The 19,135-nt window shown below is 43.6% G+C and overlaps 1 protein-coding gene across 1 annotated transcript in view; it reads left to right on the plus strand.

Annotated features, from left to right (window-relative positions):
• The window catches only part of LOC139441966 (usherin-like), a 114,831-nt gene that overhangs the window by 92,901 nt on the left and 2,795 nt on the right, over positions 1-19,135 (plus strand). The window contains exons 52-64 of the mRNA XM_071222710.1: positions 2,693-2,890; positions 4,017-4,214; positions 5,420-5,574; positions 7,415-7,613; positions 8,329-8,436; positions 8,850-11,849; positions 12,687-12,886; positions 14,349-14,444; positions 14,982-15,226; positions 15,407-15,627; positions 16,036-16,215; positions 17,769-17,858; positions 18,602-18,861. Of these exons, the coding sequence (XP_071078811.1) occupies positions 2,693-2,890; positions 4,017-4,214; positions 5,420-5,574; positions 7,415-7,613; positions 8,329-8,436; positions 8,850-11,849; positions 12,687-12,886; positions 14,349-14,444; positions 14,982-15,226; positions 15,407-15,627; positions 16,036-16,215; positions 17,769-17,858; positions 18,602-18,861 (5,150 nt within the window). The remainder of the gene's footprint in view (positions 1-2,692; positions 2,891-4,016; positions 4,215-5,419; positions 5,575-7,414; positions 7,614-8,328; positions 8,437-8,849; positions 11,850-12,686; positions 12,887-14,348; positions 14,445-14,981; positions 15,227-15,406; positions 15,628-16,035; positions 16,216-17,768; positions 17,859-18,601; positions 18,862-19,135) is intronic.

Raw genomic sequence — 19,135 nt, forward strand, 5'->3', positions numbered from 1 at the left:
AAGTGTCTTTCTGTGGCAGCTACAACCACCAGATCCAGGTCTGTGCCGACATGTCCAACACCACCACTGGTAAGTGTCTTTCTGTGGCAGCTACAACCACCAGATCCAGGTCTGTGCCGACATGTCCAACACCACCACTGGTAAGTGTCTTTCTGTGGCAGCTACAACCACCAGATCCAGGTCTGTGCCGACATGTCCAACACCACCACTAGTAAGTGTCTTTCTGTGGCAGCTACAACCACCAGATCCAGGTCTGTGCCGACATGTCCAACACCACCACTGGTAAGTGTCTTTCTGTGGAAGCTACAACCACCAGATCCAGGTCTGTGCTGACATGTCCAACACCACCACTGGTAAGTGTCTTTCTGTGGCAGCTACAACCACCAGATCCAGGTCTGTGCCGACATGTCCAACACCACCACTGGTAAGTGTCTTTCTGTGGCAGCTACAACCGTCAGATCCAGGCCTGTCTGTGCTGACATGTCCAACACCACCACTAGTAAGTGTCTTTCTGTGGCAGCTACAACTGTCAGACACAGGTCAGTGCTGACATGTCCAACACCACCACTAGTAAGTGTCTTTCTGTGGCAGCTACAACCGTCAGATCCAGGTCTGTGCTGACATGTCCAACACCACCACTAGTAAGTGTCTTTCTGTGGCAGCTACAACCGTCAGACACAGGTCAGTGCTGACATGTCCAACACCACCACTAGTAAGTGTCTTTCTGTGGCAGCTACAACCGTCAGACACAGGTCAGTGCTGACATGTCCAACACCACCACTAGTAAGTGTCTTTCTGTGGCAGCTACAACCGTCAGATCCAGGCCTGTCTGTGCTGACATGTCCAACACCACCACTAGTAAGTGTCTTTCTGTGGCAGCTACAACTGTCAGACACAGGTCAGTGCTGACATGTCCAACACCACCACTAGTAAGTGTCTTTCTGTGGCAGCTACAACCGTCAGATCCAGGTCTGTGCTGACATGTCCAACACCACCACTAGTAAGTGTCTTTCTGTGGCAGTTACAACCGTCAGACACAGGTCTGTGCTGACAAGTCCAACACCACCACTAGTAAGTGTCTTTCTGTGGCAGCTACAACCGTCAGACACAGGTCTGTGCTGACATGTCCAACACCACCACTAGTAAGTGTCTTTCTGTGGCAGCTACAACCGTCAGACACAGGTCTGTGCTGACATGTCCAACACCACCACTAGTAAGTGTCTTTCTGTGGCAGCTACAACTGTCAGACACAGGTCTGTGCTGACATGTCCAACACCACCACTAGTAAGTGTCTTTCTGTGGCAGCTACAACCGTCAGATCCAGGCCTGTCTGTGCCGACATGTCCAACACCACCACTAGTAAGTGTCTTTCTGTGGCAGCTACAACCGTCAGACACAGGTCTGTGCTGACATGTCCAACACCACCACTAGTAAGTGTCTTTCTGTGGCAGCTACAACCGTCAGACACAGGTCTGTGCTGACATGTCCAACACCACCACTAGTAAGTGTCTTTCTGTGGCAGCTACAACTGTCAGACACAGGTCAGTGCTGACATGTCCAACACCACCACTAGTAAGTGTCTTTCTGTGGCAGCTACAACCGTCAGATCCAGGCCTGTCTGTGCTGACATGTCCAACACCACCACTAGTAAGTGTCTTTCTGTGGCAGCTACAACCGTCAGACACAGGTCTGTGCTGACATGTCCAACACCACCACTAGTAAGTGTCTTTCTGTGGCAGCTACAACCGTCAGATCCAGGCCTGTCTGTGCTGACATGTCCAACACCACCACTAGTAAGTGTCTTTCTGTGGCAGCTACAACCGTCAGACACAGGTCTGTGCCGACATGTCCAACACCACCACTAGTAAGTGTCTTTCTGTGGCAGCTACAACCGTCAGATCCAGGCCTGTCTGTGCTGACATGTCCAACACCACCACTAGTAAGTGTCTTTCTGTGGCAGCTACAACCGTCAGACACAGGTCTGTGCTGACATGTCCAACACCACCACTAGTAAGTGTCTTTCTGTGGCAGCTACAACCGTCAGACACAGGTCTGTGCTGACATGTCCAACACCACCACTAGTAAGTGTCTTTCTGTGGCAGCTACAACCACCAGATCCAGGTCTGAATGTGACATGCAAATTTGATCATTGTTGACAATGTAAGCCAAATGTTGCTGGCTCCGATATATCACAGTGCTTATAATGTAAATGAAAAGTTGCTGGACAAGGTAATACTGCGTTGAAAATGTTCCTGGATATGGAAATACAGTGTTGACAATGTTGCTGGTCAAGGTAATACAGTGTTGACAATGTTGTTGGACAAGGTAATGCAGTGTTGCTGGACAAGGTAATACAGTGTTGCTGGTCAAGGTAATACAGTGTTGACACTGTTGCCGGACAGGGTAATACAGTGTTGACAATGTTGCTGGACAAGGTAATACAGTGCTGACAATGTTGCTGGACAGGGTAATACAGTGTTGACAATGTTGCTGGACAAGGTAATACAGTGTTGACAATGTTGCTGGACAGGGTAATACAGTGCTGACAATGTTGCTGGACAAGGTAATACAGTGTTGACAATGTTCCTGGACAAGGTAATACAGTGTTGACAATGTTGCTGGACAAGGTAATACAGTGTTGACAATGTTGCTGGACAAGGTAATACAGTGTTAACAATGTTGAATGTTTCAGGGTGTGGTATGGGAGCAGTATGTTCAGTCAACCAACGAAACACAGCCTTCTGTGACCGATGTGACTTTGATCATTCAACCTCATCGTGTGGCTCAGTCAGTGGTTACCATGTTTCCATGACAACTGCAACCACCCCAGGAGAGTCATGCAGTACAGCCGTGGACAAGGTGTCGTCCAGCCTCAACCTGACCTACACAGGTACGACCTCGCTGACCCCGTACCCAAAGTATCCTAAAGGGTCTCCTTCAGAAACATCATGCACTCATTTATTAATAATAATGCACATATTTATAATTCACTAAAGCAACTTCCTTAAATGCCCAAAGCGCTACGTTATTACCCTCGTCAATGGATCATTATCGTCCTCAGCTCCCAGGTGAGTATACCACCCAAGCTGCCTGTAAGGCGCTAATTTTTTTTTGCTTTTTGAATTCTGTAAATCATGAAATTAATGAGTCACCAAATTAATGCAAGTGTCAACCACTGGCCTAAATGCATCTTGAAACTAATGCGAGTAGCCTTGTCTTTGAACTATTACATCAAGCAATAATACCAAGACTTTGAATTCCATGAGATAGTACAGGGTGATAGCATTTGAGCGAATAATATTGTCACAAACTTAACTGCTTGACATGTGATCAAACTATTGCTGTACTGGACATTTTCACTATGTTAGTAAGCAGTGTTTTTCTTATGTATATAAGATTATTTGCCAAGTTTACCGATGACAAAGACACCATCATACATGACTGGCGACTGTCATAACTGATTGTGCAACATGTGTAAACAAAGTGACCACACTTGGAACTTGATGAGATGCACAGTTTACATATAGTACTCAGTATGTTATATTGTTTATTGTGAGCTTTGTTGTGTATGTCATTGTTTCTGCCCAAGTGTAGTGTATGGGACAATATACTCCAATGTGTCTGGATAAAATTTGTCACTTGAAATTTGAGTTTACAATATTACCAGTGACTAGCTTGACACTCCTGGTCCTGGACCTCATCATTGTCTCTGATCTGTCATCTGTTCATTCAGTCCAAGCACTGATTTGTGATTATGGAGATAAGAAAGATGTCTGGCAAGTCCAGATGAAATGTAGACTTGGTTTACAGCCCCACAAGACTAAAACACTGATGAAAAAAAGATGTTTAAGAGATTATCTGGGCTAGTAGTGGTACCCTTCATTTGAGACAAATAGATTTTGATTATTTTTTAGAGTGGAGATATAAGTCGATGTATTTTCAGATTTGCGCATCCCTGCTGATATCTTCCATTAAAGTGATGGATACTAATGTTCAACCACTGTTGTTTATCTCAGACACTGGTCTCTCCCCATACTCTGACTATGAGTACTCCGTGTCGGTGGTGAACAGCGCTGGCAGCAGCAGCAGCAGCTACGTCGGTGTACAGACGCTGCAGGCGGCCCCTGGTGAGGTCAAGGCCCCAGTCACACGGGTCAACCCTGACCAGCTGTACATTATCTATCTCACCTGGGACACGCCAGGAAAACCTAATGGTAAGTGTACATAGCTAGTATGGGCGGGTTTTAATAGGTCTTAAGCAACCCATGCTTGCAGTAACAGGTGACAGTGCTTTTCTTAAGAGGTGACTAAGGGGATCGGGTGGTGAGGCTTGCTAACTTGGTTGATGCATGTCATCATATCCCATTTGTGTAGATCAATGGTCATGATATCAGTCACTGGTCAAGACTCAATTATTTACAGACTGCCGTCATATAGCTGGAATATACTTGTGAGATAAACCATTCATTTTTTGTATGAGAAGTTTCCAACAATTCAGTTACAGGAACTCGTTTCAGAAAATGCCAAATCCTCTGGCACTATTTACAAGAAGACACTGATTGTCCCTAAAATAGGAATTTGTTTAAATGAAAAATATATACTACTCAAAAGAAGTTAAAGAACACCCAATTCTTTCATGTTACAATAGTTAATCTATAGCTGCCATATTCATGAGGCACTTGAAGGTTTATTGTCATATTACCATCTCATCCTACCAGGTACCCATTCACTGCTGGGTTGACAGTGCAATATTTTAATTTGTGAATTTTGACCTTGCGGCCCAGTTGTCTCAGGTGCCGCTATTTGCTCTGCACAGTTGTGTCCCTTGGGCATGCAAGGAACCTATGATCGTGGGTTTAAATCCCAGCTTGCCTCGATTATTTTTCTAGGTTTGTCAGCACCATATCTGTGCTCGTGGGTTTCCCTGAAGTGGTAAATGTCTAAGACATTTGGCTTTCCTCTCACATTAGCTGACATGTCATGATATAATGGAATACTGTTTAAAGCGGTGTTAAAACCAACTCACTCACTCACACAGGACCGCCACATGTAAACCTAAACCTTCTGTTTGGTTGTCAAATGAGTAGAGGGTCTGCCCGTGTTTCAATCCCTGGTTGCATCATACCAAAAGACGTTAAAAGATGGTACTTGTTGTTACCCTGCCTGGCATTCAGAATTAAGGGGCTAAAACAAGGACTGATTGGCTCAGAGTCAGTATACTGTGTCTGAGTGGGGTATTCATTAGAATGCATGGTATCTCAGTGGGCTAGCACTATGACACCAACACTTGTCCAGACTAATTGCATGTGCAATAATCTTGAAATGTGAAGTTAAACTCCATTTAACCTCACCAAAACCCCCTGTTCATGCTCATGTCAATTAATACCTACATTAGTGACGTCATTCAATTGTTTCACAGGTGTGATCAGCCGATATATCTTGAAGCGAGATGGTATTGAGCTGTACCGAGGCCTGGATATGAAGTACACAGATAACAACTCTGTACTGCCCTACAAGACGTATTCCTACATCCTCTCCGCCTGTACCCAGGCAGGCTGCACTGACAGCAATGCAGTAAGTAGTTCACTGTATCAACAACAGTCTTAGCAACAACAAAAATCTGTTATCGCCATGTTATGGGTTTTCGGACGCTTAAGCATTCGTAATTGTCTCATTAATCCCATGAACAACTATAAAACATCTCACTCACTAATAAAGATGACTATATCTTAAAAACAGGCCATCATCTAAGTATTTACAATGTCTGTGGGATGCCACACCCCTTGTTATTGGGCAAGCAATGGCAATAACATGCCCGTCCTAAAAGTATAATGTCCGAAAACCTATGATCTGACGATACTACCGGTAAATGCAACCACAGGGTTTTGGTGATTATACATGGAGGATCACGCCCTTTTGGCGATAAGAGTTAAAAACGCAAAGACTTGCAGAGGAGTTTTAAACTCTTTTCGGCGAGTGATGATGTATTTGATGTCAGAAGAGACGAGGGTGAGATTCTATTCATCATCCAACTTTTACAGTTTGTAAAAAGTTAAGGCATTTGCTCTTGGAGGGGAGAAGTGATACTTCATTTAGAGAAGTGTCATGTTGCGGCCTGCAGATGACAAACTCTTATGACTTAGGAGAAACCTGTTTCATATATTTTTTATTTTTCATTCACGGGCCTGCCGCCCCTACTGAAAAGCAGCTGAAAAAAATATAAATTTACAAAAACAAATTTTTGTTGTCTCCTGCTAGTAATATAGGTCCTCTTATACAATATAAGATGTTATATATAAATTCAATGTCTATGTCACTATCAGTGATTCAAGAAGCCAGCTGCAGTTTTAATTCCATGGCAGAATGAGGTTCATATGAATAAATAAATGATTGACATAGCTATTTATTTGTAATTATGTTTTGACCTTGAGTGGAAAAGCTGGAATAAATTGTAATCATAATGAAACATAAAATTAAAAAAGTGTGGCCAAAAGTGAATGTGCTGGAGACGTTTGACAAATGAATTTTGTACTCCCTCCTCAGCAGACGCTCCCTACTTTTGAACCATACTGATAACAGCAACCACTCTCTCAACTGAATCTGGTGGATATTTACATACACTGAGGGATTAAATTGTATTGTGTGTAATAAGGGTTATATCGAGAATGAGTACCATTTTCTGTTTGTCTATGAGGTATATACTGATCTCTGTCGACAATATATCCCCCAGCAAATATTTATGTATCCGACTTTAATGACGACATTATTCTGTGTCTTCTAAATAAGAGTCAGTAAACAGAAATTTAGCATGCTTCATATTTCATGCAATAAAGCTATGTCAGCAATTGCTTCTTGGTAACTACAACGAACTTCAATTTAAACTATTTATTTTTATCTTATCTCATCTGCATCATTCCTGTAGGGGGCACGGGTGGCCCACTCGCCTAAGGCGCCACAATCGCTGTGCAGAGTTGTGTCCCTTGGGCACGCCAGAAACCTATGATTGTGGGTTTGAATCCCTGTTCGCCCCGATTATGTTTCTAGGTTTGTCAGCACCATACCCATGCTCGTGGGTTTCACCGAAGTGGTAACCGTCTGAGACATGCCTCACTTCGGGCTTTCCTCCCACATTAAGCTGACACACCGCAATGTAACTGGAATACTGTTGAAAGCAGCTTTAAACACAATTCACTCACTCACTCATTCCTGTAACCATTTTTGACCAAATATTGAATGGTGAACCAAATATTGTACCAAGGGCCGGTGGCCCTCTCAAGTCCTGAAAAAAAGAATTCACCAGCCAAATTAATTTTAGAACACTCCCTATATTTTTACATTTCCAACACCTCCTTCTGATTCTCACACCCATGGAGATAGCATGGACAGTCTGTGTGTACATACTTCCTGTGTACAGGTGCAAGTGGCCACAGCACAAGCTGCCCCTGAGGACGTCCTCCCCCCGACTATGATCGTCGAGGGCCCCACCGTCCTGCGTATCCAGTGGCAACCTCCAGGCAAACCAAATGGTGTTGTCACCATGTACAGAGTTATCTTCCCAGATCTGGACAGAGGCTACAACCAATCAGTGTCTGACAGGGATCTCACAGTCACAAGTAAGGACAACTCGCAATACCACTCTTGTCTCTTCAGGGTGCCCACATTCTCTTGGTCATGTCAAATGACGAGGTAGAATCACCAAAAAAAATTAGAATAAAACAATTATATATCAAAAACATTTAGGGACGTTTTGTTTTTGTGGTTGATTTTTTTTGGTGGGGTGTGGAATGATAAAATGTTACATAAAAATGTTAGCAAAATATGACCAATCCCTAAGGACCACCCATCCCTCCCCAACCCCTATAATGAATTACCTATCCCTTATCTTGCAATTTTGGTTTTATTTATGATCATTGGATTCCGGCTTGACGATGTACCTCAACAGAGTGAATTATTGCTCTTTACACATGAGGGTGTCCTGTCCCGAATCCCGAAATCCATCTATTTTTTACTCCAAGTCTCATTGTTCACCTCATGAATTCTGAATATTATTGAGAAAAGTGTGTGATTTATTAAAATGTTGAAACCTAATACCAAATACTATTTTGGTTGTGTTCCATACACCACACTGCTAAGTCCCAAATATCCACTCTAAAGACCCCCAAATGTTGCGTAACAAAAGGGGTTGGCAGCCTCACAACTTGGCCACTTGACCAACACATGAGAGAAAATGTGATTTTGTCACTATTGAACCAGGAAACAAACGAGTTACTTGTCTATGCTCACTAAGAGACAATCAGGTTTTCAGGTGTTTTGTTCTGTTTTCCCCAGATCTGACACCATATACAGCATACACAGCAGTCCTTGAGGTTTGTTCCCAGGCAGGGTGCACACAGAGCCAAAATGTTACCGTGACAACAGATGAGGCAGCTCCTGAAGGTTTGACACTGTGACATCACAGATCTTCTTATGACCTTACACTGTCTGAAAGTTGCTTTGATTTAAAGAAAGTTTAGACATTTTCAGTTTACTTATGATTGAGTTTGGTTTATTGTTTGGTACCTAGCACAAAACATGTGGTATAAGTTACATTTCCACAATGTCCATCTTCTGGTATCCATTTGTCATCATTTATTTTCAAAATAATAAAGAAATTGTATGTAATGGACCATTAATAATTGGTCTGTATAGTAAAGACATCTGTTAATCAAAATAATAAGGCCATTCTTTCTGTATCAGGTGATCTGTGATGAAATATATACATTATTAAGTATCAGAAAATATATCAATCAAATTTCTTTTCTTTTAAAAAACCCGACAAAAACAAAAGACCAAAATGTCTTATATTCCAGGTGTGGATCCTCCGAAGGTTGTGATCATAGACTCTACAACAGTGCAACTCTATTGGAAACCTCCAACTACCCTGAACGGAGTTCTCCTAGGCTACAAGATCACCCGCATCGGTCTGTCTGGTGTCATCATCATATACAACGGCCTGAACCTCAGCATTGCAGACACCAACCTAACATCAAGTGGAGTCTACTCCTACACCGTAACTGCTCGCACTAGCGCCGGAGAAACAACCAGCACAAACATTGCTGTCATCATGCCCCAGAGAACCCCCCTCAACATCCCCCCTCCTCAGAGAGTGAGGGTGCTTGGTTCCGAGGAGATCTCCGTGTCATGGGACCCTGTGATATCTTCCCAAGGGATCATTGACCAGTACAAGGTTCTGCTCAATGTAGGTCAGAGCACGGAGGTGGAGGTGGGGGTCGGGACGCAGACAACCATCATTGTGTCCAACCTCACACCATACACACAGTATGAGGTGCGTCTTCAGGCCTGTCTGGAGAATGTGCAGAATGGCTGTGGTACAAGCCCCGGTGTGACTGTCACCACTGAGGAAGCACCACCCTTGAATCAGAAACCTCCATTGTTGGTTGCCCGGTCATCTGACGCTATCCTCATCTCATGGGCAGAACCTGGGAATCCAAATGGCCAGATCACAATGTACAGAATTTACCAGAGAAAGTATGGAAACCCCACGGAAATCCTCATTAACCAGGTTGATGGATCCACTCGAACATTCACTCATTCAGGAACAGATTTAACACCATACACTGTGTATGAATACAGGATAAAGGCTCTCAATGCACAAGGTGAGAGCTTGAGTGACTGGGCTCGGGTCAGAACCCTGGAAGCACCTCCAGAGGAGCTAAGTGCTCCTTTTGTATTAACAACTGGCCCTTACGGCTTCTCCCTTCAGTGGACTCCTCCTTCCAAACCTAATGGTGTCATCACCATGTATAAGATATTATACAAAGGTGTGTCTGCAGACCCGACAGTCCAGAGCCCAACCAACACACTCATAGTGGAAGCTGCCAAGACATCGACATCCATCAGCGGGCTCCAACCATACACCAACTATGAAATAAGACTTGAAGCTGTCAACAAAGCTGGTAGTGTAACCAGTGGAACAGCACCAGTAAAAACTGCACAGACATCACCTTCAGGATTAAGCGTGTTCCGGGTTGAGAAGATTATCAGTGGACAAGCTGCCATTCTCAGGTGGGACATGCCAGCCAAGCCAAATGGCGTGGTCACCAACTTCCGCATCTATGAAGTGGGATCTGATGTTGCCATATACCAAGGGTTGAACAGAGAGTTTGAGTTCCGTCGACTCCTACCTTACACCGACTACTTGGTCCAACTAGAAGCATGTACTGTGGTAGGGTGTACTCTAGGTCAGAAGCAGACCTTCACCACTGCCGAAGTAGCTCCAGCCAGCCAGCCACCTCCATCACCAACCTTCACCAACTCCACCCACGTGCTCATATCATGGAAACCAGCGGCCAATCCCAATGGCAAGATTTCTTCTTACCAAGTTCTGAGACGTACCAATACCCCGACAGTTTCTCGTAGGAAGCGTGCTGTGAGTGACCCAACGGTCATCTACATGACCACAGATACCAACAAGCCAGAGTATCAGTACATGGACACGGACGTCCAGCCCTACACCCAGTATCAGTACATGGTAAGGACCAGCAATTCCAAGGGTTCCGTGGACTCACCCTGGCAGACAGTGTCCACCGACCAGGCTGCTCCACAAGGAGTGGCAGCACCTACAGTAGGACATGTAGAGAATGATGTCAACTCTCTACAGGTAAATTGGACTGCACCAATCAGTCCAAACGGTGTCATGCAAAGTTATCAGATACAGAGAAACAGCAGTGTTCCGCTCAGCTTCCCAGCAGCTGCATCCTTCAACCATGTTGACAGTGGGCTGGAGGCCTACACATGGTACTCCTACACAGTGATTGCGTGTTCAGGGGGAGGATGCACCACAAGTGATGCTACAGTCATCCGGACGAAGGAGGCAGCTCCATTGCAGGTTCTGCCACCGCAGCTGGCACCAATGGGTTCCACTACATTAAGGGCCATCTGGCAGATGCCCCAGATTACCAATGGGGAGGTCAGCAGGTACGAGCTGCTCATGGATGGTGTGTCGGTTTATCAGGGATTAGCTATGGAGTTTGTCATAGGGCAGCTGATTCCTTATCAAGAGTACAAGTTCGTCCTTAAAGCCTGCACCAGTGGTGGATGTTCACAAAGTACTGAAGTCTCCGGTAGACCAAATGATGCCCCTCCGATTGGCATGGAAGCACCCATCTTGAGAGTCATGAGTTCCACATCAATAGAAGTGTCCTGGAGCCAACCCACCAATTCCAATGGCATCATCACATCATACGATGTCAAAAGAGAAGGCAGGCTTATTTTCACAGACAGTCTTGTGACAGGAGCCTTACGAACAACCTACACAGATTACAGCTTGGCGCCAGGGACGGAGTACACTTACATCGTCATTGCTCGTAACCGCAAGGGAAATGTGGAAAGTCCTGCTGCAAAGGCAAAGACGTACTCCTCCTCACCCACGGGCCTCAGTCCCCCAACCCTCCTTCCCATCTCCCCATCCTCTATACAAGCCACTTGGCAGCCCCCAATCAACCCCAATGGGGCTATCATTAGCTACAAGCTGTACACAGGCAATGATAAGGTGTACGAAGGGGGACCCAACCAGCTGACCTACACCATCCCCAACCTCCTCTTCTACACAGAGTACACGGTTCGTGTCGAGGCATGCACACAGCGAGGGTGTGAGCTCAGTGCAGGCGTGACAGAGAGGACCATGGAGGCTATACCAGAGGAACAAGCAGTACCAACATTGCTGGCACTGGCCAATGAACAGAGAGCTCACAGTGGGGTCCTTGTCACTTGGATACCACCAACGAAGCCGAACGGGGTGATAACAAGATACGAAGTGCTGAGACGTCGTGTTGTCACTGAGACTGCAGGTGAGTTTCCATATACTTGAGGCCCATGAAGATCCAGGGTAGAATCTTCAGTCTTCTTCAACCCATGCTTGCTGTAAAAAGCAACAATGCTTGCAAAAGGCGACTAACAGGATCTGGTGGTCAGGCTCGCTGACTTGGTTGGTGCATTTCATCATATTACAATAGATTAGATCAATGCCCATGACGTCAGTCACTGGATTGTCTGGTCCAGACTCGATTATCTACAGACTGCTGTCGTATAGCTGGAAAATTGCTGAGTGCAGTGTATACAACAAACAAACAGCATTTACATGAAATATTATCTGTCCAATCATATATGATTTTGCATAAATTCTTGTCTTCCAAAATATTGTTCATTTGTAAGCCCAAGTCAGTGCTGTTTTGGGGGCAGGGGTAAGTTTTGACATTTTTAACATTATGGTTACTTTGAATAATTTGCCGCAATTCGTATTCTACATACCAGGCCAGGTTTAAGATACCTGACCTGATAATGGTCCATGTGTGATCCATCCTCTCTCAACTGCCTCTGTGGTCTAGTGGTAGGGCACCCACCTGGAGCGGAAGGTCCAGAGGTCAAAAGATGGTTTGTTGTTATCCTGCCTGGCGTTTAACAAGGACTGGAGTCAGTATACTGTGTCTGAGTGGGATATTCATATAAAACTGCAGCAAGGTGTCTCAGTGGGCTAGCACTATAATATCGGCATCAGTCCGGACGAGTACAAGCAGCCACACAGTGCAATAATCTAACATGCATCATTAAACCCAATTTCACCTGATATCACCTCACCTCACCTCACCTCACCTCACCTCACCTCAATTCACCTATCCTCTTTCCAGGCACGGTGTACGGGAATGTTGTGACTGTGTACAACAACACAGAGCTACGGATGACAGACTCAGACCCACAGTTGAAGCCTTTCGCCTCCTACCAGTACAGGGTCACCTCCTTCAACAGTGTAGGTGGCGCTGGCAGCATGTGGGCACTCGTTGTCACCAAGGAGGCCCCGCCAACCTTTGTGGCTCCTCCTACAGTAGATGTGAGTACCAGTGTATACTTGAAGGAGAAACTACTTCTCCTTGGGATTACTTGAGATTGTAAACCCTGACAGGACTAAATATACCAAGGAGGCCATAGGTCCCCGAGGTATGTACCCACCAGGGGTCCGGAAACCGTCATATGTGCCGGACATGTCCGATTGGGAATCTCTAATGTCCGGTTTAAAATAACTATTGCTATCAACGATATTTTAGTATTTGTGATTATACTATCTGCCTTGTTTTTAAATAATCTTTAGTTTAAAAAAACACTTTTTCCCGTGTGGTCACGTGATATCCAAATATGGGATAATAGTCTCGATCCAAATGTTACACTTGAGCAGATATAACTCATGAATATTAATTAGACCGTTCACTACGTTAACAGATCGTTATTATAACAGAAACAGACGTATGTTTTCCATGTATATCTAAAATGATATTATTTGTTATTAATTGTCCGGTGAATTAAACAACTTAGATTGAAATAATTCATCATATTATGAAAACGTAACAACTTGTAATGTGTGTGAAAAGTCGTACTAAAATACGCTATTTGAAGGGGGCGTGGCCTAAATGCAAATGTCCGATTGGGATTTTAAATTTTCCGGACCCCTGGTACCCACATATAAGGGTTTGCACCCTGTTTATTGGTCTTTACATGATTTTTTATGTTGTTTTCTATAAGATTAGGTTGTATAAAGCTGTCATTCAAATTAGGGCTGGGACGGGTAACTCGGGTACTTGGGTCAGGTGGTTCCTCTGTAGGACCTGGATACCAACAGGACTACCCGGACCTGTGGTTAGTCACGTCATATATTGTTAAATGGCAAAAATGATCTAGAACTTCCACAGTTACATTACAAGTGACGAATGTTGGCATTTCTTTTCTGACTATGCACACATTCCTTCTGACTATATATGTTTGAATAGGAATAAAACTTCTGTCAACTTCAGTGCATGCATGACCAGATCGTTTTATACGAGTATCTAAATACATTTTGCCAGGGCTATGGTAAAACCATTCCCAATTGGACATTTGTGCCTATCTCTTGACACCTACAGTGGGTACCCGGGTAGGGTCGGATTATAGGGCAGTGGGTACCTGGATAGTAAATCTGGACTCGTCCCAGCCCTAATTCAAATGATAACCTTATGTAGAGTGGAACATTCGAGTAAGTCTCCATTCCTTCTAATTAATGGAGCATAGGTTGAGGCCAATTCTGTTTAAGGAATGGAGAGTTACGAGGATATTCCCCAACTTAATACACATCCCTACTCTAACACTTCGACAAAGCATTGTAAAGAGCATTGTAAAGAACAGCTTGCTACGGAGCATGTTAAACATCAGCAGAGCACATACTCAACTTCCATTCCGGAAAAATAATGGAAACTGCAGAATGACATCACAGATGTGTTATAAACATTGATATCAGACTGTAACTGCTGACATTGCTGTTGCAGGGCACCACTGCCACCACGATCACAGTCACCATTACAGTACCACTGCAGCCTAACGGAGACATCCGGGAGTACAGCATTCTAGTTAATCGCACTGTGGTAAGAGGACTTTCCTTACACTATAGACTTATACTCTAATTATTGAGCCAGATTAACACTCATCTTTACATTTGCTGGCACTTTTCACACTTTTCTAAACTTGATATTCTTTTTCCATTAGAGTCCTTTAATTCGAAATATCTTTTAAGACCTTTCAACTTTTTTATTCCGATAGAATATTTAATGATACTTGCACTGTAATGGGTAACTTTAGGTAATTGTATGATCCAAGGGATTTTGAGTTAACAAGGTTACGCTGTTTTGAAAACCTGAAGAGAGAGTGTGTTTTTTTGTGAATTGATCAAACCTTCAGTTACTAGGCTGCATGGCAGTGATATGTTCAACTTTGTTGGTCAATTTATTTCAATAGGCAAAATAGGTAGCAGGCAGATAAGCAAGTTTAACAGTTGGTTTCAGATCACTGAAAAGAACAGAATTGAATTCCTTTTTATCCTGCTTTTTTCCGTTTTTCAGTAGATTGATACACTGAGTTTTAGAGAAGGTGAAAATTTCACGAAAATTATTTTAACTATTCAGGCGTCTTCAGGAGTGACTCTACAGCAGACGGCCGGGATCGCCCGACCTCTGTCGCCCTTCACGACCTACTTGGTGCAAGTGCGCGCTTGTACAAGTGGCGGCTGCACAGACAGTGCAGGGGTCAAGGTCATCACAACAACGGCCAAGCCAAGTGGCCTTGCCGCGGTGGTGGTGGCCGGGAAAACCAGCAATAGTGTGACTCTCAACTGGGAGCCGCCCCAGAAGCCCAATGGCCACATACAGAGGTGAGTACAACCACAGGGGTCTATGCAGACATGCTCCAACGCCGATATTTCGCCCCAAGTCGATATTTCGTCAAGCGGTGTGCACACTTCCCTTGATCTGACATGACATCATATTGTGACATACCAAACAATACTCTCTTTCGCTTTTACCCTCGTCATGAGAAATTGTTGACGTTTCAGGTACCTGCTATACCAGCGGACAGCATGTCCCCGGACAGACCAACCATTCCCACAGAGCTGTCTCACGGGGGATGTAGGGGAGGTGTACGCTGGACTGGACCTGTTTGCCTCCTCGCGGGGGCTCTCCCCCTACACCAACTACGAGTTCCAGATCCAGGCGGAGAACGAGGCAGGAGGGGTGGACTTTCCACAGTGGGTCTCCACCATCACAGAACCAGCAAGTAGGTGGCAGTATCAGAAGCATGGGAATGAAATCAGTCCTCTGTAAAGTTGGCTCTTGTTGTAGATTAAGGGGCAGTGACAGAAGTGTCAACTTCGTCAGAATAAGTTATACTACTTGGTAATTCCAACCTTCTTAACATATGCAGCATGTCATATGTCTGATGTAAATCGGTTGTGAAAGTGTTATGTCTTATAAAAACATGCTATAATGTACTAATGTACTTATCCTTGTTTGTGAGTCAAGATAAGCTGAGTACGAGACTGTAGACAGTGGTTCCACACATCCTTGTGTATAGCCTGGATTGTAGTATATATTTAATAACTACCCGTTACATAAATACCGGTAGTTTGTGTTTTAAGACTCCCAAGACTCCCACGCTGTAAGACTTGGTGGTATTGTGTTGCAGTCCCAGTGTACGTGGCTTTTCCCCGGCTGTCCACCAACGACACCAGAGCAGTCGTTGATTGGACGGGAAGCTTCCAGCTCAACAGTCGCCTGAGGGAGTACATTGTGATGGCTGATGGGAAGGTAGTGTTCCGCGGAATCAGCACGAGCCACGGTGTAGAGAGGGACACCAAGGCACAAGGTACGAGGATAATGCTTGAAGTTTAGTTCACGAAAACTTATTACAAACTCTGAATTTTGGTAAGATTTTCTGCTGCGGTGTCTTCTGGATCAATAAACTCAATTTGTTGATCAAGTGACAAAGGACATGCTAAAGGACAAAATGGCTACCCTCAAACTCATCGTTGAGTATATCAAATAATAATGACTTTTTCAATATAATTATAGCGTTTTTCATCTTATATTATTGAATATCTGCAAGTACCGGCACATGTCTTGCAGTCCAACTTCGCAGTGTTTTTTGCCTTTCACTTCCTGGTTTCGGCTTATCTGCGGGTCATATAATTTTCTTATATAGAGTCTCTTGCAGCGTCTGCCCACATCTGCTACAGACAGGAGGCTATTTTATCATTAGCATCACTTAAAATCACTGGAGGTCTCACAAACCGGAATATGGACTATTCCTGCTATGTGATAATGGGCTAAAATAAAGAAGGGTTTTGTTGTACCTCTCTATAGACCTAATTTACTTCAAAGAAAAAGGTCTTTTGCAACTTAAAGTTCCAGTAGAAAATGCCCTGTCACATTATAACAGTGAGATATTGTACAGCCATCTGAAAACTCCACAGTATTGTGTACATATAAACTGCCAGGCAAAAGAAAGTTTACACTTGAAAATTGGATTTGAACCAAAAATTACAAACTTTATCAAACTATTACCAGACTCACCATAACACTCCAAAGGTGAGGTCCATAACACAGCTATGATACCCATATCAAATACATCACCATCGAATAACCATTTCTTGTTTGTTTCATGTTTAGCCACCATCAAACATGGGTGTATACTTTCTTTTGCCCGGCAGTTTATTAGGACATGTGTATTTTGTATGGTCAGTCTGTATAAAAAAATATTATTCCTACGTATTCTTTGAAATTGTACCATGTATTAAAACTAACACTTAGGGCTTAGATTGAATAGGCCAACTATAGTCTGGAAGGTAATGTAAGGTACCGAAAATTTGAAAAACTATCGGACCTACTCCAGTCAAAGTTGGTATGAGATTATTAAACAGTCATACATAACTGGATATTACATTTAAAGACAATCGGTGCATGAATAAAAAATCTGTCTATTTTGCTATCACTATATTTCATCAACAACCAGACATGTTCGTCTCAGGTGGAACGAGCATTCATTGAAACAGCCATCTGCATAATGCTACCCCTGCGTTACAGGGCCATATGACACAGTTGAACCAATCAATTCAACTCGAAAGGGTGCACGGGAATCATGCACGCACGCACGCAATACGGTGTTAGCATTGGGCTTCTTAACGTGCGTAATTCCCGTGCGTGATTTTTTCAGCTCCTGACAACCTTGACAAGTTCAGATTTTAAAATCTTTTACACATGTTTATTGATTGACCTTACACACATGATAAAATTTTCTTTCAAAATAACATGATTCAAAATTCAGTATTGCTGACAAATTTCTATTATTCTGAATCTCTGGGAGGATGAATGGGGTGGCGTTTGCTTGTGTCACATAGACTGTCTCTGTGCCTGTTTCAGTGATCACCTTCGTCATCCAGGCCGTGACGGAGACGGGACAAGCTGAGTCTCCCAATGTTGTGTTTGATCCCAGCGCCATAGGAAATGTTGGTAAGTCACCATCTTGTGTTGTAGGTCGCCATCTTGTGTTGTAGGAAATGTTGGTAAGTCGCCATCTTGTGTTGTAGGAAATGTTGGTAAGTCACCATCTTGTGTTGTAGGAAATGTTGGTAAGTCACCATCTTGTGTTGTAGGAAATGTTGGTAAGTCACCATCTTGTGTTGTAGGAAATGTTGGTAAGTTTCCATCTTGTGTTTGAGGTGATGTTAGAAGGTCACCATCTTGTGTTGTAGGTCACCATCTTGTGTTGTAGGAAATGTTGGTAGGTCACCATCTTGTGTTTGAGGTGATGTTAGAAGGTCACCATCTTGTGTTGTAGGTCACCATCTTGTGTTGTAGGAAATGTTGGTAGGTCATCATCTTGTGCTATTGATGGGAAGGAAGGTTCAAAGGTTTTTGATGCTAATGTACTGAATATAATGACCCACCCCTAATGCTCATCATATTTTTGCATGGCCCTCCCTATGTCATTGTTCACCTTTTTCATGACACTCCCTGAAAAGATAAAGTACAAAAGCACTCAATATTTTATTATAAAATGTCTGTTTTTTCATGGCCCTTCCTAAATACGTGTTTTTTTGTTTTTTTACCCTCCCCTAAAGACATGTAATCTTTTTATGTAATGTTTATATATCACAGCCAACTAAAATATATGAAATGGTCATAATCATATTTAAGAATCCATGAACTATAGTTTCCAAATGCTTCAACACGGCCTGACCACTGTCCTTCAGGCACCACGGCACCGCCCGTACCCACCAAGACTGACAAGGTCGTTACCGACCTACCGTTCTACCAGGAGATCTGGTTCATCATCATCATGGTCTTCCTGGGACTCTTCCTCATCTTCCTCGTCGTCTTCATCTGCGTGAAGTCATTCGGAGGTCGTAAGGCTTACGTGAGAGAGAGGGCGCCACTTCACAGCCGAGTCCAGAAGCCACTGACGACAAGGCCGTACTACATCGATGCCTCAAATGGCAGCGTCATAGAATCGGTGAGTTATATAATTACATAGTCTCTATTATAAACCATGTCAAGGTCTTTTGAAAGGACTCATATTATCTAACCTCCAAGACTGTTCTCAAACTGCATCAAGGACTTGCCATTGATAGATTATAAAGTGAGGTAAATTCAAAATGTTAATACAGCAACAGTTAAAGTGGGTGGTCTGGAGAGTGAGAAAGTCATGAAACAAAATATTGATTGGCCTTAGTCAAATAATCAGTTTCTTTCTCTGAAATAACATGACTCAATATTTGTGCCTGATA

The sequence above is a fragment of the Haliotis cracherodii genome, unplaced genomic scaffold, assembly GCF_022045235.1.
Source record: "Haliotis cracherodii isolate W230 unplaced genomic scaffold, xgHalCrac1.p SCAF_5, whole genome shotgun sequence".
Classification (NCBI taxonomy): domain Eukaryota; kingdom Metazoa; phylum Mollusca; class Gastropoda; order Lepetellida; family Haliotidae; genus Haliotis; species Haliotis cracherodii.